Consider the following 23,799-nt stretch of genomic DNA (forward strand, 5'->3'; position numbering starts at 1 on the left):
ACCACCACCACCACCACAACCAGAACCTGGTACTCAACCTCCTGCTACTCAATTTCCTACAAGTCAACCAACTTCAGATCATGCTCCAACTACTCAAGTGTCTGCAACACAAGCCTCTGCTAGTCAGGTGTCTACTACTCAATTTGTTGCTGCTAAAGTGTCATCTGGTACTCAATCTGTTGCTGCTAAAGTGTCCGCTACTGCCAAAGTGTCATCAAGTCAACCAACAACATCAACCCTCAAGAAGAAAAGGTCACCAAGAAAGAAGAAAAGATCAGCATCAACTCAGCCTCAAAACACTTGATTTCTTTGAAATTGTATGCCTGTTATAATATGCTTTTTGGTTATGTATTAATTAGGTTATGGTTACCTTATTTTGTAACAAATACATTATGGATCATCTTAGTTTTGGTAACCTAATTTTGATGTAAGACAATATGACACCAACTAGGTATTTCATGCTTTATTTTGCTGTAAGCCAATATGACAGTCTCACTGCTATATGTATTTGGTTTTCAGTTATTGATGTAAGACATTATTGATCTCTATTACTATGCAGTTTCAACTACTTTCAAGTTACTTAGACTTGTGCAGGAATTTGCAATTTATTTTGTCATTTTTCAACTACTTTCAATTTACTTAGACTTGTGTAGGAATTTGCAATTTATTTTGTCATTTATTTGTGTATTGATTACCAATCTCCAATTTATTTCCACTACTATGCATTAATGATGGATTCAATTCCATATCTGGTATTCAGTTCAATGTGAAACAAAACTAACACAAAATTAATAGAATTAATACATTGATTCAAAGGATGATATTTCATTGATTCAAATGATGTTCATACATTGATTCATATCATAACAACTCATCCACAACCTTACATTACAACACTAATATTAACCTACTTCAAATACATTTTCTCCAAAACATTGTTCTGGTTACATAACAACATTGTTAACAAAACTAAAATAGTCCCAAAACTTAAAATTCCAAACCCAATATATATCTTCAACAATTTTTGGGAACTAGCTAAGGCATTCTTCAAATTCAAATTTTTCTTCTTCAGCTTCTCAATCTCCTTATCTTTTGCATCAATAATATCATCCCTAGAATCAAACCAATTAAATTAGTTGCAACCCTTGTCAAATTGATTTTTGTAGTTGACACATCCCCAAAACTTCTTCCCATAATTCGGATTTGATACATCGGTAACTATCCTCAATACTTGTTTCTCTCCACACCTGCACTCTCTAAACGATCTCCTTCTCATAACAGATCCATCAATTGAAGAATTACCTCCTTCACTAGGGTTAAATTTCGAATTCTGTGAAACAGTGGACATGGTTGAAAACCTTCGAATAAGAAGAATAATGAAGGGAAGAAGAACAAGGAGAAAGGAGAAAGATGAACAATGAAGGGAAGTTGAAGAACAAGCTTGAAGAGGAGAGAATGAAAGGCACCAGATCGGGGAAAGAATGAGGAAAGAGAGAGATTGGAAGAAGATAACAATCTGAAAAAATCAACTTATGCCACCTCAGACCCTTATCTCCAACCCATAAGCGCCACATCAGCAACCATGTGTGAGACTTAGCGTTTCTTAATTAAAGTTTGACGGAAAGGACATAAACGATGGACGAATCTTAATTAAAGGACCAAAATGAGACTAAAATTAAATAAGGGACCAAACCGAATTTTGGTAATTATTTAAGGGACCAGATATATAATTAAGCCTAAAGTAGTTAAATAGTTTGAGGAAACAACTTGTGATGTGTGTGGGACCAAACACTATTTTTTTATACTTGTGACCATAGAATAATGTCTCTATATTAATAAAGAAGTAATAAGAGGAAGAGAAATTATAACTAAACAAGATTTTTGGACACAATATAGACACCACGGGTAATTTAGATATTTCATCTTTAAAGTAGGGGCAGTAAAGTAAATACACAACAACCATCTTCTTCATTTCTTATTTCTTCTCTGCGTTTGCTTTTCTCTCCATTCTCCTCCCTACCACCATCATCCCCCACCGTCGTTATTGCCGCCGCCTTGCCCCGCCGCCGTCCCCACAACCACCATGATCATCAACAGCGACCACCACCAACCCCTCTTCGTGTGACCTCTCTCTCTCTCTCTCTTATTCCACCGGCGTCCTCACCTCCGTCCTTACAACCACTGCAGTCGTCAATAGTGACCACCATCGTCCTCACAACCATCAACAATTCGGATCTGGATCTCACACCTCCGACGGCCGGCGATAACCTCTTCTCTCCCCTCACGCCATTTGAGATTTGTTCAGTTGCTCGTCGTTGGAGATCCGTTTAGGTTTTCGTCGGAGAATTGAAGGTGAAGAGGGATAGGAGAGAGATGCAGAAAGAAAAAAAGACAGGGAGAGTGAGAATTGCAGAGAAGGGGAGAGGACGTGGGAAAGAAAAGAAAAAGAAAAAAAGAAGGAAAATACTGATTTTCATACGGTGTCGTTATTGTGTTGAAAAAACTTTGTTCAGTTATCATTCCTGTTTATAAAAGGTACCTTACTTAAACGAAATACATCAAATTTAATTTTGCAAGGTATCATAATCAACGAACAACTAAAACTGGGTATTATTGTAAAAAAGAAAAACTAAAATTGGGCAACTTAGGCAGATCATTGTTATTCAAATCAAATGTGAAAGTCCTCGTGAGCTTAACTCAGTTGGTAGGAACAATGCATAATTAATATATGCAAGGTCCGGGGTTTAAATCTCGGCCACCACAAAAAAATCTAATGTGAAATGAATTAGTAAACATATGAATATTAGCATGTGAAGACGCACTAATTTTGCAAAATTTATAACCGTTACGAATCAAAAAAGCAAATAAACCCAACAATCTAATTCCCGGACATTGATGATAATATACTAGCAAGTGTATTAGTATGTCGACAAATACTATTATTTATAAAAAGCCAGTGTCCAAAGAAATTGTATAGTTTCAAATCGACTACTACGATTATAATTAGGGTATTTGTAGTGGGTTTGCACTTGACAAATTAGTTGGTTTAATTTCCTTACGATAGAGAGAAAGCGACTAGGTCATATAAGATTTTCTTTCCCTAATCGTTTTAGTAACAACAAACTATGAATATAGTGTTTTTTTTTTTTGCAAGGATAAATATAGTGTTATTGATTACTCAATTTTAATACATTTGAATAACCTAGATAGGATTAGCTACTCACAGTTTGTAAACATTTACAAATAGATATGAATAAAAACATGAGTAAAGGATAATCAGTTGATGATTCTTGGCTCCTAAATGGATCTCGCCGCTTCAATCCTTCTGAAATTGCGTTTGTGCCTTTGTCTGCTCGCCAAAAGGTAGTTTTTCACTTCTTATGGCTCTTTACCCCTCAAAATCCAAAATTTCATCATTTAAACTTATTTTTAATTTGTTTAAATTTCATATTCTAAAAAAAATTCCGAAATAAATTGCATTAACATTATATGATTTTTAGAATTTTGTGGTGGTATTTTTATATATTTTTTATTTTATTTAATAAGATTTATCTTTTTTTACTTTGTTTTTTTTATTGTTTTTAAATGTAAAATTCAAAACCGTTGAAATTGGATTGTTGTTCATATATAAGCATTTTTTTAGATTTTATAATCTAAAAATTTCTAAAAAGTGTTGGGATTATATGGGCTTAACAAATAATATTTTCGTTAAATATTTCTTAAAAAGATATTTTCGTTAAATAAGTAGGACACGTGGGAAAAACATAGATGAAAAATAGTTTATTGGAATTGAAGGTAGGGTTTGCTACAACCGAAGATATAAATTGGAAACGAAACCCTTATTTAGCATAAAACAAGATAGATAACTCTCAAAACCCTAGCTAGCGATCTTCTCTTCTTTCCATAGTTCCACTCTCGCAATCGCATCGCACATAATGGGAAATCATAAGAAGAAAAAAACGACTCAAAAGAAGAAGGGTCAAAGTCTAGCACAGAGGATGAAGATGGTGTTTGTAGGAAGTTTTCAAGAAGCATTCAAGAAAAAAAAGAATGGAAAGAAGGGTCAAGAACGAAAGCGGAATCAATTTGAATTCGGCATTCGATTGTTGTCACTGATAGTTTCATACCTTTATTTTCATCTTTTCAAGAGGAAGAAGGAGGTTAGCTTTGAGGAGTTTAGGAATAAGCTTTTGGAACCAGGATTAGTTGACCATATTGTTGTCTCCAACAAACAATTTGCCAAAATATATGTCAGGAGGAACAACGGTGCTTCAAAAGCAAGATATGAATATTTTTTCAATATTGGAAGTGTTGATTCTTTTGAGAGGAAGTTAGAGAAAGCACAAGAAGGACTAGGCATTCAACATCATGATTTTGTACGTGTTACGTATTCTTCCGAAACTGACTGGTTGTTCTCATTGTTTATCTTATTATCTGGAATCCTGATGATTTTTGGAGCTGTCAGTAATAATGGAATTGGAAAACAACATGTTACTAAAGTCGACAAAGATGCCGAAAACAAGGTCTATTTTAAAGATGTTGCTGGCTGTGATGAGGCAAAGCAAGAAGTTATGGAGTTTGTGCACTTCCTTAAGAATCCGAAGAAATACGAAGAACTTGGTGCGAAAATTCCAAAAGGTGCTCTTCTTGTGGGTCCTCCAGGTACAGGAAAAACCCTTTTAGCAAAAGCAACTGCTGGGGAGTCCGATGTGCCGTTTCTTTCTATATCTGGTTCTGATTTCTTGGAAGTATATGTCGGTGTTGGAGCATCTAGGGTTAGACAGTTGTTTAAGGAAGCAAGGAAGCGTGCTCCTAGTATAGTATTTATCGATGAAATTGATGCAATTGGTCGGGCAAGGAGTAGTAGAGGCGGAGGTGCTGCAAATGATGAGCGTGAAAGTACTTTAAATCAATTGTTGGTGGAGATGGATGGTTTTGGACCTACTGCTGGAGTTGTCGTGCTCGCAGGTACAAATAGACCTGATGTATTAGACAAAGCCTTACTTAGACCGGGGCGTTTTGACCGCCAAATAACAATTGATAAACCCGACATTAAGGGTCGTGACCAGATATTTCAGATTTACTTGAAAAGGATCAAACTTGACCAGGAGCCTTCATATTATTCACATAAGCTTGCATCCCTTACTCCAGGATTTGCTGGAGCGGACATTGCTAACGTTTGCAATGAAGCTGCTCTGATAGCTGCAAGAACTGAAGAAGCACATGTCACAGAGGATCATTTTGAGGCAGCTATTGATAGGATCATTGGTGGTTTGGAGAAGAAGAACAAGGTAATAAGCAAGAAGGATAGACGTACCGTTGCTTACCATGAAGCGGGCCATGTTGTTGCGGGTTGGTTCTTGGAACATACTGAGCCATTGTTGAAAGTAACTATTGTTCCTCGTGGAACAGCGGCTCTTGGGTTTGCCCAGTTTGTTCCAAATGACGACCATCTCATGACAAAGGAGCAGCTTTTCGATAGGACTTGTATGACCCTTGGTGGTCGGGCTGCCGAGCAGGTTCTAATTGGGAGAATCTCTACAGGAGCACAAAATGACTTGGAGAAAGTCACCAAGATGACATATGCTCAAGTAACCGTATATGGTTTCAGCGAAAAAGTTGGCCTTCTCTCTTTCCCTTCAATTGAGGACTCTTTTGAGACGTCCAAACCATACAGCAGCGAAACTAGTGCGATCATTGATAACGAAGTGCGAGATTGGGTGAAGAAAGCATACAAACATACCATAGAGCTTATAGAGGAATACAAGGGGAAAGTAGCTGAAGTTGCAGAGTTGCTGCTCGAAAAAGAAGTACTTCACCAAGATGAATTGCTTAAAGTCTTGGGTGTGCGACTACCCTTCAAGAGTGCTGAACATGATAATTATGATCAGATTAAGCTAGGGATTCAAGATGAGGCGAAAGATGTAGAAATAATTGTCGATGGAGCCGAGGCGGGTGATGTTTTTCGCTCTAGAACCTGAGATCGTTCTTGTTCCCACATAGTTGATTAAAGGGATTGGGGGTATGATCTTAGTTGATGTATTTTTAGTTTAACCACTGATTTAGTAACATTCCTATCTACATATACGAGTTCTATGTTTGGCTTATTTGTAATATATTCAATGATTTTTCCATTTTTTATGTATTGTTCATGAAGGTCATATAACCTTGTTCTGTTAATGTTGGTAACCAATGTTTTTTCTCTCCAAGATTTAACTTAACTGATTTTTTCTCTCCACTCCTCCTGAAAAAATGGAGGAGATAAAGTCATTTGGTAGAATCTCTCAAAGACAAAACTCTTCTGCATATGCATAGAGTCAGATTCAGCCTTTCTCAAGATTTAACTTTACTAATGCTTGCTCCCATTGTGAAACAAACTAAGAGAACGATCGACATTTGTTTGTGGGATGCGATAAGGCGAAAAAAAGTAAGGGAGGCGGCAGGCCTGTGGCAGAATTTGCATGTTTCAATACAAAAGCAACAGATTTTGCAAATTTACTTTTTAATGTTATTACTAACATGCAGCACCATAAAGCTATTGACTTTCCTATGACGATGTGGTGTATATAGAAGCGCCAAAATGAGAAGATTTAGGAAAACAGGGAGAATAATGTTCGAGTATCGATTAAGATTGCACAGGACTGTCATGCAATCGAAGGAGATGAGGAAGCAGGCTGTAGCAGCGAATAGGAACAGCAGCAGAAGCGCAAAATAGTTGCAATTTAGCAGCTGCGCAAAACAGTTTTACAGTAGATACAGTGTAAAACAGTAGCAATTCAGTAGTACGGTGGCTGCCACCACCGATAGGTGAATTTAAATGTAACATTGACGCAGCACTGTTTCAAGAAGAGCGCTGCTATGGAATTGGTATGTGTATACGGAACTTTAGACTTAATATTGTTTTACCGAAAACCACTCCTATAAATCGCTTTTCCCTCCCCATTTATTTAGCCAAGTGATTTTCACATATTTTAAGATTTTTTTTGGTGATTCCATCATTTTAGTGCGTCATTATTTTGTTTTCTCGTCCTTGTCTGTCGTTGTGTTGCTTTTATGTTAAATGAATATCGTTTATTTTATTTAAAAAAGATGAAACTTATCAAGTAAAAAGAGAAAAATTACGATAAGTCAAAAAAGCAAGTTATTAAGGAAGGAACACATTACATGAACAACAATTACCTATTCAATGATTACTTAATGCTAGCTCAAAGTAATTATTCATCATAACAAGAAGTAATTAACAATGAAGGTATCAAGCAACAGACTTAATAATTCCAGCTTCATAAGAAGCAGCATCAACAAACACAACTGCAAAAGCCACTTGATGAGTCAAATGTAAACGTGATCCACCTTCATCTTCAACTTCTTCATGAGCCCTCCCAATATCCAAACAAGTAGGAGAATCTTTCACACAATATCCAAGCCTATAACCAAATCCAGATTCATGCTTCTCAATATTAAATGTGCCACTCAATGTTCTAAAACCAGGATAATTTTCAGGACCACCAATACCAACACAAGCTTTTTGAATAACACTATCAACAAATATCAACCATTTTGATGATTCAACGCAATTAGGCTTCTTTGTGAACTCGATATCAATTGGTGTACCAGTGAAGATTATACCAGGGCTTATTTCTGGTATACTGAATTTCACTGGTACACCATTGATAACTTCATTGTAATCTTGTACAACAGTAACTTCACAATCTGAATTACTTGATTTTCCCAGTCTTAGTCCTCCACCAAGGGGTCCTCGAATTGCTGGTAAAATGTAGTATTTGCCACCTGGAAAAATGGGGTTACCATTTATGTCTAATACTTGTTCAACAGCATCATTTGAGAAAGCTAGTGAAAGATTGGTAGTGAAAACAAACAGGAGGAAGGAAAGGGTGAGTGATAAAACATGTTTCATGGTTAGATAAGGATGCTCTAAATTTGTTTGTGTTGTCAAATAATCTATGCTTTTATTATATAATAGTAAACAAGTGAAACTTCTATCATCCCAAAAGAAAAAAGAAAAAAAAAAAAAAATTATCAAATTGATCTCTATATTCGTAAGTCATTATCAAATTAGTTACGGAGTGTATTTGTATTTTAAATTAGTCTTTATCAAAAGTTTTTTAATTAGGTCCCTGTCTTTATGTTTTTATTACACGATGAGGGACTTAATATTGAGAAACTTTTGAATATGATAAAAGATTATTTTGAAATATTAATAAAGTTGAAGACTAATTTAAAAGTAATTTATAAAGACAGAGACTAATTTGATATTTCCTCCGAAAAATAAATAACCAATAGTTTATTGATTCAATTATGCTTGTATTTTAATTATGTGTTTTTTTATATTTATTTTTTTGGCATAATAGCAATTTTAGCCCCCTAACTTTTTCAAAGTTGCGATTTTGATCCCTTAAGAAAAAAAACTACAAAACGCCCCCTAAGTTTTGCATCTGTGGCAGTTTTGGCCCCCAATGTCAATGTTGACTCGGTATACGTTGACGTGGCAGTCTATGTGAGGTGCCACGTATTATATATATTTTTTAACATAAATTGATTTTGGGGGACAAAACTGTTACAGTTGCAAAAATTAGGAAGCGTTTTGTAGTTTTTTTTCCTTAAAGGACCAAAATCGCAACTTTGTATAAATTAGAGGGTGAAATTTGCTTTAAGCCTTATTTTTTTCAATAACAAAGCTTGCACGCGTCCACGAAGAGCACAACTTGTCGTTTTCAATGAACAACTTGATTGATAATTGTGGTCTATTATGAGGAATTTTATATTCCTCCACGAGGAACACAACCCTATATTTTATGCTGCATGTGTATTTATTAATTAATAACTTATCTCGTTTATGCCAATGTACTAATACATACAATAGGTTTTTTCCTTATCAGCACAACATTTTATTAAATAGAGGATAAGGGTACTCAGGACGAGGACGAGGACGAGGATCAGATCGAATCAAATACATTGAAGACATGTGAGTATATTAATCCATCAATTTGAGAAAATTAGATTATTGTTTCTACCTTCCATGTAAACAAATCAAGATTACAACATCTGCTTAATCTTATATACCACCTCCACTTTGTTTAATTGTAAAAATATATTTTAATTGACAAAATGTTAGTATGTTAATTATTATGTCAACACTTTTTTTTATAAGATTCGAACCCTTATAGATCCACTCAAATTTGATTGGGGGTAATTGCCCCAACTAATGTTTCTGTTATATTTGTTTAAGTATTTGATATTTTAAATATTGTCCTCTTTTTTCCTTAAAAAAAGAAATTATGGTGCCCTCTTCAAATAAGAGATTGCTCCTGTGAACTGGAAATTAATACAATAAGAAGAGTTTTTTTTATGAATTTTATAAAATTAAATGTGCAAATGCATTTGAGATGAAATTTTGAATAATTTTTTTTTTTTTACATCAATAGAGATATTTTTTGTAGTGTTGAAAATTAAATAAAAATCTACAATTTTTTTTTAAATATAAAAACACAAAAAAAAATTTAATTTTTAAATGTCAAGGAATCTTTAATCTTTCCAATATATAATATTATGGTGTTTATAATTTCACATATTTTTTTAAATGATAATGATATTATTATTTTATCACTTTCACATTGCTAAAATTTTACAAAACATTTATTATATAAACATTAGTATCTTTGGTTCGAGATTCTTCAAGACAAATTACCCACTAGAGAAGCTTTGCAGAAAAGAGGTATTATTAATGGCCTCATGCTCTCTGTTGTGTCTATTGTTTTAATCAATTAGAATCTTCAAAACACAAAATAATTACTGTAGCTTTCATAGCTCAGTTGGTTAGAGCACCCGTTTAGTAAGCGGGAGGTCTTGAGTTCAACTCTCAATGAAAGCATTGTTTGATCTATTTTTTCATCTAAAAATACAACAAATTTGGAAATTATTTTATTTTATTTTTTTGACAAAATTTTGTTTTGGAAGTAAATTAATGATTGGGTGGTTTGTGAGCTTGAAAAAGGCATGATACTAAATATGGTTGGCGAGTATTTGGTTTATGAGAAATTGTATTCTTGTTAGAGTCTCGAAAGATTTCATATCCTTCATTAAATAAGTTGTGAAAATAATTCTTCCACCTATCCTTTATATCTCATTCTTGAAGCAAAAATTGTTTTTGTTACAAATGTGTTCAAGTAACATTTTTGGTAAAAATATTCCCACAAGTTTCTAAGAGAGACATTTGTCTTTATCATCCTTGATTGCCTTTAATTTTTAAATGCAACCATTATATTTTTTTTTACTAATCAACCATTATATTTGAAAATCTCGTATTTTCAACACTTCTTTTATCCATCTCTTCTTATCACATCACAAATCTATCATATATATCACACCATGCTCTCTATTCTTTTCTCTTTCAAAGTGTATGTACACCGACATAAGCTTTACACTAAACATATTCCTCGAGTTATCTTCTCATAAAGAGGATATAACATAAATGTATAGTAATTAAGTTTATCTAATATGAACCTAAATACAGTCGAATCTATCATATATATCACACCACCTCTCTTATCTCTTTCAATTTATTAAAAATTGCAAGAGTTTACTTTAAAACCATTTTAATGATCATATTAAATACAACCATGAATAACATTAATCGAAGATGATTGTTAAGAGTACTCTATTTTTAACATTTATTCTTTTATCAAATAAAATTGATAGTATTCTACGTTAAAAATCTCTAAGAAAAAGTTGGGGATTCCACGTTGATTTTACTCAAAACAAAAATACTAGATGTTGAAAACAGGATTCTTAGCATTTCTTGTAATTGAAATTGAAATTGCAAAACAAAAGTAACAGAAAGAGAATCTATGAGTCATATGAACGTTGGATTCCAACTTAATATATCATTTTCATGCATGTGATCAATATATTCGTTTTTATATATATATAAACATAAATGATTTCAAGTCTATAAATAAATACTATTTTTTGACGGAAGTTTTTTTTTTTAAAAGAAAAAAATAGAATCTATTAATTTTTTTTTTGTAAAATCTCTAAAAAAAAATCTAAGTATTATTGAATGTCAAAATTCCTTTTTTTTTTTTAATCCAAAACAAACGGCCCTACGAGGTTTGGAATAACTTTTAAAAAATCACTTCAAAGATTATTGTATCTGTTTGTTATAATTTTAAAAAAAAAAAAAAAAAATCAGGATAAACAATAAATCTAAAAAGAACTGCAAATTATAAAATAACATAACTTTGAGAAAATTACAAAATATTTGGCACTTGTAGATTATACACAGGATTAATATTTATTACAACCATACAACTATTTTTCAGAAAATTTCACATTTTTAAGATTTATTCTTTTGTATAGATAATTTATCTTTGCTTTTTGTTTATCTTAATATCATATTATAAAATAATATTTTTCATTGTACCAAAAAAAAATTGTTGTTTCAGATTGTTAATTATTATAGACATTGAAGTATAACTATAAAAAACATTGGATAAATTATCAATGAGTAATTAAATAATATAGTTGTACAATTCATACACGGAACTCGTAACAAGATTTTTATCATCAATGAGATCTTGATTATTTATAATATTTTTACATTTTTTTCTACCACTTGATAATATTTAATAAAAACTATTTCAATGATTTTATCATGAGCAAATTAATCTTTAAAAAAAAAATCTTGGAAAAATTACACTAACCACCCTCTTAAATAACACAAGCACGCTCTCTATTTTACAAACAAAAAATTAATCTCCCTTACTTAGTTATCAAAATGACAAGTTCTCCCGTTATAATTTAACATGGTTTAAGTTTTGTTAATTCTATTTATTTTTTAACAATTAACTTCTTTATACGACTATGAACTCCCTTAATTCTCAACCATTTTTTATAAAAGGAGGGGACTAGGCCAAAACCTCCCCAAACTAGACAAAATCCACAAGTAGGCAATCACATAAGATTTCTCACAAAAGGCTCTCTAATAAACGAGGGCAAATCTAACCAAACTATATAAGAGTTTAAAGACAGTCCTATATTAGTCATTCAATCAACACAATGGTTTCATTTCCCATATATATGAGTGATTATGTTTATTTGTTTAATCAGAATGTTGCAATTATCCCATCTATTCTTTCAAGAACATATCATCAAGGAAGATTTTTTTAAAACAACAGATGAGTTAGTCTACAACCAAACTTAAGACTTTGGTGATTTTTTCAAATTGAAGAGATCACTCGTTGTTCCTTTGTCAATATGGTTTAATTATTAAACTTTAATTTAATTAAATAGATATATCGAATATTATTTCTTTTTCATTAGTCAAGCACAACGTCCATCCATCTCTATATTCTGTTCTAGTCTCTTCTTTAATTGTCGATAATCGATTCTATTTGTGGGTAAAAACAGTTGTTATTGTTTCTCCATTGCGAGAAAACAACCTTATTCAACTTTTTGCCAAAAGAGAAAACAGAAACATGATATATCAAACCAATATTTTTTTTTTTTTTTGAACTAATATATCTAACCAATATGACTGAAATTAAATTTTGTATTTGGAAGGTTATTGAAATGAAATTGGATAAAATTAGACGATGTGCTTGTGTTCTTTAAGAAAATCTCAAGGAAGGTTGACGTAATTTGTCCATTTATCATTAACGTCATCTTTATCGTTAATCTTTTTTCCATTTTCTCAATGCATATACCATTGCAATTCCCTTTGACCTATAACCCCTACTTCGATGTCACGGGCCTATGCTTAGCACGAGTAAGTTGCTAGTTTTTCTTTATATTTACAATTTCCCCAGAATACATTCTAATTGCAAATAAATAAATGACAAAAATTAAAATACTAAATGATAATAATAAAAAGGGTGGTGAAGATTCCGCTGCGATGGCCGGCAAGCCAAGTGCAATGTTCCAACATCACGAAATAAATAGAATTTAAAACAAGAAAATAAATGACAGGAAAGTAAAGAACATAATGAGTTTGTTGACCCAGTTCGGCGACAATCACACCTACTCTGGAGGCTACCAAGCCAGGAAGGAAATCCACTAGTGTACTCCTTATTCTATAGCTCTCAGCAAACTCCTCGTTTACACTAAAGACCTAGGACCTACCCGTATAGACTTCAACCTAGGAACTCCTAGATCTGAGATCTCATCTCACTATCCTAATGGTCAGTCACAGCCCCTGTGACCTATCAGACCTAAACACAAACACAAAGTTGAAGTTACCTTAAAACAAACAATTCACAACTACGGTGTAGTACACAAGAGTCACTACACCATTTGTTGTCTCTGGCAACACTTTTTTAAGCAACATGTAAACATTTTCACAAGAGTCACTACACCATTTCGCTAAGGCAACGTTTTCTGACTATTGCTAGAAATATTTTCACAATCCCTGAAAAACGTCCCCTAATATACTTCTGGCGACGTTTTTGTAGTGTTACTCTGTTATCTCTGTGGCAACGATTGTTAATTGTCCCCTAAAATACTTCTGGGTACATTTCTAGAGTGTTGCTCTGCTTTGACAACGATGTTTATATTTTATAATAAAAATGGTTAAATCATGAGAAGAAAAAAATGACAAAAGTGTTATCTGAAATGAAAAGACATCGTTCATAATTTTCAAACGTTAATGTAATAAAAAGAGCGAAAATACAGATATAAATTTTAGGCTGAATTTTTTATAATTCCAATTATACCCTTAAACAAATTTTCCTATATTAATGTTATATTGTTGGTGGTATTAAAAAAGATAAGGATTTATATTATTTATATTAAATTACTGTTGCTATATAAAAAAATAAAAGTGAACTTTTGGGCTCGTTTGTTATGGATTAAAATAAAAGTGATTTTGACATAAAATAATTAGAGATTTTATGAAAAATCTGAATTCTATTTTGCGTTTGTTTACCGTGATAAAAATCACTTTTTTTAAACAAATAATTTAGTTTGTTTGGATACAACTATATAAAAGGGCAAATTATATGGTACATCCAAAGAATTGTTTCCTACCACCTATGATTATAATAATCAAATCTTATTTATCAAAAACGTCTACAAAATAAAATTTAATTTTTCTGAATTTTTAGTACTCATAATAGAGAATTTTGATTATTTTTTACAATAAAATGTAAAAAAAATTAGTATCACTTTTATAAACTATAAAATTATGTTTTTTCTTATGAAATGATATTTTCTAAAATACAAATATCAATAAATAGCTCTTTATTTCATAAAAATGATAGTTAATTTATAGATTTTTGAAGTAAGAGTACCCGTACACCTTAATTTATAGGTGTATCGTAGAAATTCCCATAAAAAAGATATTTTTTGTTACAAAATTAATTCTATTTTTTGAATGGTATTTTCTCTCTTCTCTAAAAAAAATCTATTTTTTTAGAAGCTGCTCATTCAAACGTTAGCGCAATAAAGAGAGCAAAAGTTTCTTTGATATTACTAGCGAAAAGACGGACACTCAGTTTTTTTTTATTGCACTAACATTTGAAAATTACGAACAATAGTTTTTTTTTTTATAACATTTTGATTTGGATTTTGGTTATATATATATATATATATATATATATATATATGGCCGTTAATTTACACCCACCCCAAAACACTAAAGTGCAAGTTATCAAGGTACACGTACTTGTATTTTACTAAAAAACCAAATTTCTTTATTTTATGTCATCTAAATTTAAAGGATATTATTGTCAAATTTACTTTATTTTTCAAATAAAAAAAACAAGCACCTTATCTTGTTTTTACGCTTGCAACACCCGTGGGAGGAATTAAGAAAGTGAGTATAAATTATTTGTTATAAGTTATAAAAATAAGTGTAAATAATTAAGTGGGTGTATAATTCTAACTTGCACTTTAATAATTTTAGGTGGGTGTAACTTGCTAACTTACATCTTAGTGTTTTTAGGTAGATGTAAATTAGTATCCTTATATTTTTTTTTTAAACCGGATATCTTCCACGTGCAACTGTAAATTATTATCCTTATACTTTTATGTTTCATTTGTATTTTTAACAAATTCCTTCTTTTCACTTCATTTGGTGGTAACTGTACCAATTTGGGAAAAACCACCGTACTGGAGTTTCTCTGCTGCCGTGAACCACCACACCGGAGACAATTTGGGACTGAGATTGAAGCAAGGTGAGTTAATTTCCTCTTTTTCCTCTTTGAGTTGGCCTAAACATGAAAATCCATTTCCCTAATTTTCTCAATTCTCATGTTTGGCTGAAATTGTTGTTACATGTGGAGTCCTCTCACCCAAAGTATGTGTATTGAACTGGTATGGGTTGAAATTTCAATGGAATTGGGGAAGAAGAAAGAGTTGAAGAAGATTAAGAATTATTGACTTTTCCTAAATAATTTAAAACCTGCTCTCAAAATAAACAAGGTATGTTCTTTAGTAAGCTTGAAATTATTAAACAATGTTACTAAATTATTAGCACAAAATTGATATGTGGTTGAAATTTTAATTAATAAAAGATTTTTTATTCAAAAATGTATTAGAACGAGGTGATTAGTAGAATTAATCTTTTAGTAGTTTGTTGATGAAGAGGGAATTAATACTACGATTTGTTAGAACACCTCATGTGACACTAGTTGATTTTTAGAATAGGCTAAAATATGGTTTTGGTCCCTGCAAATATGCCTCGTTTTGGTTTTAGTTCCTGCAAAAAAAATTTGTTGTTTTTGATCCCTGCAAAATATTTTGTTTTTGGAAATAGTCCCTGCAGCAGGGACTATTTCCAAAAACAAAATATTTTGCAGGGACCTTTTTCAAAATCAAAAGATTTTGCAGGGACTATTTCTCTAATAAATGGTTAAGTCATCATGTGACACGTGTGCAAATTATCACAAAAGTGGAGCCAGGGACCAAAACCAAAATGAGACATATTTACCGGGATCAAAAACAACAAATTTTTTTTGCAGGGACTAAAACCAAAACGAGGCATATTTGCAGGGACCAAAACTATATTTTATCCTTTAGAATATAAAGATATTACATAGTATGTATATAAGTTTCTAGTTATCCAATAGATTGGAATTAGTCTCTTGTTGTGATTGATAAATGCTATATTGAGTCAAATAGAAGTTAAAATACTAATATAGGACATTGAGATATTAATGTGGTAAACATAGGCTGTTACGAATTTGAAAAATGATCTTTGGTGTGTCTTTGTGAAAAGAGAGCAGTGGTTTTTAGGTAGGAGTAAAATAGTATATCTTATAACAATGGCTTATTGAATAATGGGGGTCTAATGTGGTGTTTTTGACAACAATGACTATTTGGTATTCATACGCATATTTCAACTTGTACTAAATTTGATTTAATTATGCCTATTGTTGAATATCTTTTAAATTTGTCATCGGTATCGGTTATATCTGTTGGATTGTTATTCATGATAAGACAATTGGGTTATTTTAATTCTAGATACTAGCTCATTGGTGGATGGGAAGTTTTAAGCGTGTGTTTATCTTGACATCATTTGAATTGGTAGAAATTAAACGAGGCTTGTGATGTGCTTCTAAAAATTAGAGATAATTCAGGGGACTTTATTGTGCAACAATGTGGCTTTCTTTTGTTAATCATAGATAGACATATTTAAAAAATGTTCAATTACCTCTTATGAAGATAAGATTTGGAAAGCTACAAATTACTTATGCATGTAAAGAAGAATACTGATTATAGGTAAAAAAGAACAAAGTAACAACAAAGCGAATGAATGTATGATGTTTAATTGATGCTTTATTCCTTGATATTTGTTTCAGGTTCTATGATGGTACTAATTGGATATGTCAATGCTAGTTGTAAGTTTCGCTCTTGAAGTTTACTTTTCTTATTTTGTAAATAAAATTATGATAGCAGATTCATTTTTGCATACTCTTCATGTTTCATCATAGGCGTTATTTTGGTTGGGCCTTTAGGATGCTTTTTTATCGTGGAATCAAGCACGAACTTACGAGTTAAAGTTTCACTATGGTTCTAATGTTGATAAAGAAAGGATTGATCAAGTAAAGATTGTCACTTCCATGTTAATGATTATATTTTGTATGTACTTTGCTGTCAAAAGTTATTTTGTAAGCAATACTTGATGTAATATCTCGAATTATACTTGTTTGTAATGTATCACTATCTCATGTGGGATTGGAAATCTTTCCAACCTACAAATGTGTAAGGCTTTAATAACTTTTATTATCATTCTTTATATCAAGGTTTTGGTTTGGATAATGGTTGTAAAAAATGTATTTGATCCGATGAGGAGTGTCTGATAATTGCCACTCTTTAAAAAAAAAGTTACAATTTTAGTGTATATATATATATTTACAAAAAAAAGATTCTGCCAATAAGCTATGGGGATGGTTTGTAACTGTTGTCATTGTTTAACTCTAAGGTAACACTTAAAAACATCGCGTAAGGTGTTCTTGGAAAATCGTCCCCTTTTCCCTTAGTTTAGGCGACGTTCGTATAGGAGACACCTGAAAAACGTCCCCTATACTCTTTGGCAACATTTTACTTAATTCTGGCAACGTTTTTCAGGTGTTGTTAGAGAGAATAAATGGTGTAGTGAGTATCAAAATCACACACAGTCCTAAACAAGTATCACAAACGATACAAGAAAGGTTCACAATATAGGTTCTAAACTTGCATCACAAAAGATAAAAGAATAGAGCACATGTAGACTCAAAACCCTAAAAATCTAAACTTTTTAGTATGACAACTTGAATGATCAATTTGTTCTTGAAGTCTCCCTTATATACTGTAGCAGCTTGGGCTAAATACTTTAGTTGGGCTTCAACACAAAGCAGATCAGTTCAGCTAATCTGCAAAACAAGAATCATAAACAAATATGGAAAGTCCTAAAATGTCGGAACATCTTTAGGATCGTTCCAACCAATAACAAATATTTCCTAAAATATAAATACTACTTTAGAAATATTCCACAGCTGATTCTGTAAAGATATGTGCGTTGCTTGGTCAATAAGATAAGGAAATATTGTTTCCTTAAACAATAAAGAGCGCGCGTACAAAAAGATGTGAACCTAGGATGTTGGAACATCATATCCAACATCTTATAGAGATGCCTAAACACATGTTGGAACAATTGTTCCAACTTGCACATTCAAGGATATTTGTTTTTGCAATAATGCAGACAATACAAATACCCAGCAGGGTAAATCCGCAAGTGCACGATTTACGAAGTAGTAATAAAATAGTATCGTTCCGACATGGAGTTATGAATTCAATTAACTTTCAAGAATGATTAGATGAGAGTTCAAATTGAAAAGATTGGATTTTGTTTTTTAAAAGAAAATATAATAAAAAAAGCGCCTTGTGATTATTGGTTCATCTTGGTGACAAATCCTTCACAAACCAAACCCTAACCTAGAACCTTATGTTGAACCTATTTTCTAAAGACAAGTTTCTCTTTAGCCTATCACATCTCCTTTCGGTCTCAATGAGTGTGTTTCGTTAGTAACCACGCCTATTCTCATGGTTAATTGCTATTGAATCCCTTGAAGCATGAAACTTTATTGTCTCAAGGTTTTCTAGGACTATTCTCATGTTTTGAAATCCTTGTCTAATTTAACTTGTTCCAATATCAAAACTTCATCTTTCGATCCTTTGCTTGATATTTGTGATTAATCAATAACACTATTAAACTTCATCTTTCGATCCTTCGATTAATACTTGTTATTGATTATAAAAACGGTGAATTAAATTAGAAAATAGATTTACATAAAATTAGGGTTTAACGCTTGGTTTGATAGGGATTAGGTCATTAGACTCATCCAACAATCTCAAGAGAAAGATGTCTACTCACTCATGTTCATTGTAGACATAGAGAAGAAGAAGAAGAAGAACATAAAATTAATAAGAAAATAAAAAGGAGAACTTTTATTCAAAGAAACAATTGTCACTTATAATTTTCAAGAACAAAAGATGAATAGACATGTCCGATGGTTGCTCTATTTATAGCTTAATACTGACTTAAGCCCTAAGAAATAAATCACTAGCGTGTTACACAAGAAAATCCATGGGATTAAGGTAAAAAACATAGCAAAACAGGAAGCTGGAACATTGGCACGGCCGTGCCACCACAGGCACGGGTCGTGCCAACACTCTGAGCAAAAGCAGCAAAAGGGCTTCCATAGTCGCGCACGGTTGTGCCACTGGCAGCACGAGCCGTGCCAACTCTCTGACTTTGGCCATTGAGCTTCAAACTTTGGGTTTGGCGCGGTCATGCCTGATATTTTTGCAAATAATCTTCATATTTTTGGCCCGAATCAGCTCCAAATCTCCTTTCTTTTGCTCCAAGACTCAATCTTTGAAATATTTGTTCTTGAAATTAAATAACTTGCAATTGAAGTAAAACAGTTATAGAAAGGAAATAAAAACACATAAAATCTAAATAAAATAAACTAAAATCAATACATAAAAACACTAATTATTGACTCATTAATGATCTTTCCTGATGATTTTTGCTGTGATTTAAAGGCTTTTTGGTTGATGGATTTGGAAATTAGAGACCGCTTTTCAATAATGGATTTGATAGAAATTAAAGACCGCTTTCTGAAATTGGAAATTAGAGACCGCTTTTGATTAATGAACTTGATGGTGTTAGAGACCACTTTCTGAAATTGGAAATTAGAGACCGCTTTTGGCCATGAATGGTGGCGTTGGCCGGTATCGGCCTTAGACCCTTTGGGCATTTTTTTAAATATTTTTTTTAAAACTAATTTAAATAAAAAAAGAGAAATAAGTAAACATAAAAAGAAAAAAAAATTAAAAAAAAATGATGATAATAATAATAAAAATAAAAATGATAATAAGTAATTTTTTTTTTAAAAGAAAAAGACTAAAGTAAAATAAATAAAATAAAAAAGAAGTGGACCAAAAATGAGGTATTTTAAAATACCTCTCTGCCGAAATTTTTCTTGAAAGGACAAAAAAATATTCCGGGCCAAAAGACAAAGTGAAATGGAATCTTGGGTCAAAAGTTGGGGTATGACAGTGGCTCATCAAGTACTCCGTCTTTTCCTGTCGATGAAGAACATGCTCCTTTGTTTCCTCACTTATGGAGTCATGAGCATCAAGATTGTTCTCCCGGTATATATACTTATGAACTGGAAAAAGCTCTTTCTCCTAAAGAGGCGACAATCAAGTTTGAGCTTGAGGAGTTTGTCCGGAAGTTTGAGTTAGAGAAAGGTGAAGACAAGAAGGACCTGTCTAAGTCGGTTGGCAAGTCTCGCTTGATTGAAACCAGGATAGTGATCCAGGGGAGGGATACCAAGCACCGTAGGAGAATTTTTGGTGAGTAATGTTTATGTTGGTCTTTCCCGCTGTCTGTTTTGTCCTTACTTGTTTCTGACCTTTCCAGTTTTCCTCGCATATTCGATGGTTTCGCTATGGTGAAGAGGGGGGTCGTCCCATCAGAGGTGGTGGACGCCCTTGCAGCCCGGGATGCTGATCTTTATGCTATGCGGGAGCTAGCTCCTATTGTCTATGCAGAGGGCGGCTCCAGGAAGAGGGACTCAAAACATCATAAAGAGTTTCGCCATAGTTCACCTTCCCATATTGGAACAAAATGTATTTAACAATGCCTCTTTGAGTTTTGATGATAACAAGTTATTAAAAGTTGAATTGGATATGCTAATATTTGTTCATGTGTGTAGGATCATAGACTAAAATTAATTTAGGAGAATTTTCTTCCTATCTCTTAGTCTTTGGATTTCATGCGAATTAATTTTGAGTGACGTTTTTGTGCTTAATATAAATTTAATTAACTTGAATAGAACTCAGGGGGAGCTTACAAACCTCACCTTAAGAGCTATTAGACTTAATGGGAGCTTAAAAACCTCAGACCCTAAAGTCAACTTGTTAATTAGATTAACAACAATTGACTATTAACATTAATGTTTGTCATCATCAAAAAAGGAGAGATTGTTGGAACAAAATGTATTTAACAATGCCCCTTTGAGTTTTGAAGATAACAAGATGTTAAAAGTTATATTGGATATACTAATATTTGTTCAAGTGTGCAGGATCATAGACTAAAATTTATAAGTCTTAAAAGAAGGTATTTGTTCTGGAAGAACAAATGAGAGAAAAAGAATTTACAAGGGAAGCTTAGTTGCAAGTCTGAGTCTGAAGACATCAAAGTCTGAAGACCATCAGAAGCTGACTGTCAAAGTCTAAAGATCTCCCAGAGCCTGAAGTTCATTAGAGTCTAAAGTGAAGAACCTGAAGTTAGCAAAATTGATTTTTGAAGACACAAGTGTGCAGAAGGAATAGAAACTGGAGTAAGGGCTATTTCAGTGGAATGAGTGTAGAAGGATTTTTGATTGATTCAATATCGATGAATCTCAAAAAAGAATTGATGCATGAAACAAGTGTATAAGAAGAATTCTCGGCATTCCTCAGGGATTCTTGATTGGTATACTGAGCTAACATAATTTTATCTATATTGAAGTTGGTATCTGTAATATTCATTAATCCTTATTTCGAGGGACTTGAATCAAATACTCCAATATTTTCAGGACCAATTCCAATATAAATATATTTCACGAGGATTAAAATGAAACATCATAGACAAAAGACAAATAGTCATATATTTGCAAGGTCTGAAAACAAAAAGTAATTTATTTGTAAAGGAAGATATATAAATAAAATTATTATTTAATCTATTATTATTATTATTATTATATATTTTTTGGTTTTTCTTCATATATGTTTTTTTTTTTTTGTAAGCAAAAGGAGACAGACTTAGCAAGAAGCTGAGCTGCCAAATATATAAAACCAAAAGAAAGAGAAAACAAAGAGAAGGAGGGGGCCAAACCAAACCTCCTTAGAAATTAACAAATCTAAGTTAGGCATACCTAACTTGTTTTGCACAAAAAAAGTTTTGATACAATCAGGAACAAAAAAAGTTTTCTTCATATATGTTAATTAAATAAAATATTTAAGAATAATGTTTTGTGGATACCTGAAGAGATAAGAGAAAGTGATTTGAAAAATATGATAAACTGACGATTTATACTAACATAAAAGAGATAGATAAAATAAGGTGTTGAACCAGTGTTTGAAAATTTATATTGTTTAAATATCATTGTTGAATATTTAAATAAAACATGAACCATGTCTTACAGATACAAATCAATTATTTCCTAAGCTAGTCTTAAAACAAGTCCTATAAATAGAGGTTTGAACCATACTACGGTTGCAAACAAATAAACAGCATCGATCATTTGGAACCATGAAGCCTACATTCCTTACCACCCTTTCTCTACTACTCTTTGCCTTAGCCACCTACTTTCCATTAGCTTTTACTGAACAAGTGCGTGACTCAAATGGAAACCCTATTTTCTTTTCTAGTAGATTCTATGTTAAGCCATCTATATTTGGAGCTGCTGGTGGTGGAGTAAAGCTTGGTGAAACAGGAAACTCATCATGTCCACTTACTGTACTTCAAGATTATTCTGAGGTCGTCAACGGTCTCCCGGTAAAATTTAGCACTGACGCTGAAATTTTTATTGATTTGATATCTACAGACACGTCAAGAGTGGATATTGTATTTCCAGAAAAGCCAGAGTGTGCCGAATCCTCGAAGTGGTTGCTGATTGAAGATGATTTCCCTAGACCATGGGTTGGTATTGGTGGTATTGAAGACTATATAGGTAAGCATATCATAGATGGTAAGTTTAAAATCGTGAAACATGGTTTTGGATACAAACTTGTGTTTTGTCCTACATTCACTGCTCCACCAGGTCTTTGTCATGATATTGGGAGGTATGATGATAAGAATGGACGGCGTCTCATTCTTACAGAAGATGATCCATATGAGGTTGTCTTTGAGCATGTTGCCATTGGAACTGAGAGATCTGTTGTTTGAATTAGATGGCAAGCTATTACTATTGAATAATACGAAGTTATGTAATATTAGCTCTATAAAGGTTATGCATGCTATAAGCCACCTAAAGAGCCTACTATTAGGGTTTAAACGTGTATTTAATCCCTAAAAGAATAATGGAAATTGTTGTTGTGTTTGTTTTAAAATTATTTCTTCGACTATTATTATTTTTCTTTGAACCGTAGAGAATAATTTTATTAATACTCAACGAGTTCAATAATAAAGAATTAACAAAGTGTACCCTACCAAACAACCTTAACAAAAATCAAAGATAAATGGATTTGAGAACCACCCATAAGTTAACAAGGAGGCCCCAACTGCATACGCACGAACCAAATCTAAGATAAATGCTTGATAGTATCTACCACCTCAAAAAAAAATTAGTTATAACGATCCTCACCCGCATATACTCCCACATATAATATATATGATCTTTCAACTTTTGAATAATATATCTACGAATTATGATATGCTTTCTTTGGTCAATCCCAAGAACTCGCCTATATATAGTCCGAAATCCACAATGTCCATCGCCTATAACATCCACAACTTTTTCCTTAAATGGAACCATGAACTTTGGCATATAATCAATAGGGCTCAAAACCGGAATAGACGTTGTAACCGAAATTGGCTTTGGAAACCGAGTAGGTGGTGAAAGTGGGGAACGTGATGTTTTACCAAGACGAGCACCTTTCCTTTTAGGAAATGATGACGTTGTTGATGACGGTGACGGTTGACTATCCAGATTTTTGGAATCAATACGCTCCCACGAAGAAGAGATTCAACTAGTCGATGCCACTTTTGCTCTAGGCCTCGCAATATCCACTTTTTCTTGACCCCCTTGG

At 32.6% G+C, this 23,799-nt stretch overlaps 3 protein-coding genes, 1 long non-coding RNA gene and 1 other non-coding gene across 5 annotated transcripts; 4 read left to right on the forward strand and 1 right to left on the reverse strand.

The window, feature by feature from the left end:
- Positions 1-3,935: 3,935 nt before the first annotated feature.
- LOC11446691 (ATP-dependent zinc metalloprotease FTSH 3, mitochondrial) lies at positions 3,936-6,050 on the forward strand. The gene has a single exon (XM_003619527.3). It carries the CDS (start codon positions 3,936-3,938, stop codon positions 5,979-5,981), a length of 2,046 nt encoding a protein of 681 aa, XP_003619575.2. The 3' UTR covers positions 5,982-6,050.
- A 1,068-nt stretch (positions 6,051-7,118) lies between these two features.
- Positions 7,119-7,960, reverse strand: LOC11442995 (kunitz-type trypsin inhibitor-like 2 protein). The gene has a single exon (XM_003619526.4). It carries the CDS (start codon positions 7,913-7,915, stop codon positions 7,253-7,255), a length of 663 nt encoding a protein of 220 aa, XP_003619574.1. The 5' UTR covers positions 7,916-7,960; the 3' UTR covers positions 7,119-7,252.
- Positions 7,961-9,815: 1,855 nt separating this feature from the next.
- Positions 9,816-9,889, forward strand: TRNAT-AGU (transfer RNA threonine (anticodon AGU)). Its single transcript has one exon. It is a non-coding gene; the product is annotated as a tRNA-Thr (tRNA).
- Positions 9,890-14,629: 4,740 nt separating this feature from the next.
- LOC112422580 (uncharacterized) lies at positions 14,630-17,251 on the forward strand. Its single transcript, XR_003013019.2, has 3 exons — positions 14,630-15,435; positions 16,815-16,853; positions 16,947-17,251. It is a non-coding gene; the product is annotated as an uncharacterized lncRNA (long non-coding RNA).
- Positions 17,252-22,257: 5,006 nt separating this feature from the next.
- Positions 22,258-23,103, forward strand: LOC11438168 (kunitz-type trypsin inhibitor-like 1 protein). Its single transcript, XM_003619523.4, has one exon. The coding sequence runs from the start codon at positions 22,301-22,303 to the stop codon at positions 22,934-22,936; it is 636 nt and encodes a 211-aa protein (XP_003619571.1). The 5' UTR covers positions 22,258-22,300; the 3' UTR covers positions 22,937-23,103.
- Positions 23,104-23,799: the final 696 nt, after the last annotated feature.

The sequence above is a fragment of the Medicago truncatula genome, chromosome 6, assembly GCF_003473485.1.
Source record: "Medicago truncatula cultivar Jemalong A17 chromosome 6, MtrunA17r5.0-ANR, whole genome shotgun sequence".
Taxonomy (NCBI): Eukaryota; Viridiplantae; Streptophyta; class Magnoliopsida; order Fabales; family Fabaceae; genus Medicago; species Medicago truncatula.

What these genes read in the sequence shown, in the direction of transcription:
- LOC11438168 (XM_003619523.4), top strand. Translation starts at nt 22,301, where the DNA reads ATGAAGCCTACATTCCTTACCACCCTTTCTCTACTACTCTTTGCCTTA.
- LOC11442995 (XM_003619526.4), bottom strand. Translation starts at nt 7,915, where the DNA reads ATGAAACATGTTTTATCACTCACCCTTTCCTTCCTCCTGTTTGTTTTC.
- LOC11446691 (XM_003619527.3), top strand. Translation starts at nt 3,936, where the DNA reads ATGGGAAATCATAAGAAGAAAAAAACGACTCAAAAGAAGAAGGGTCAA.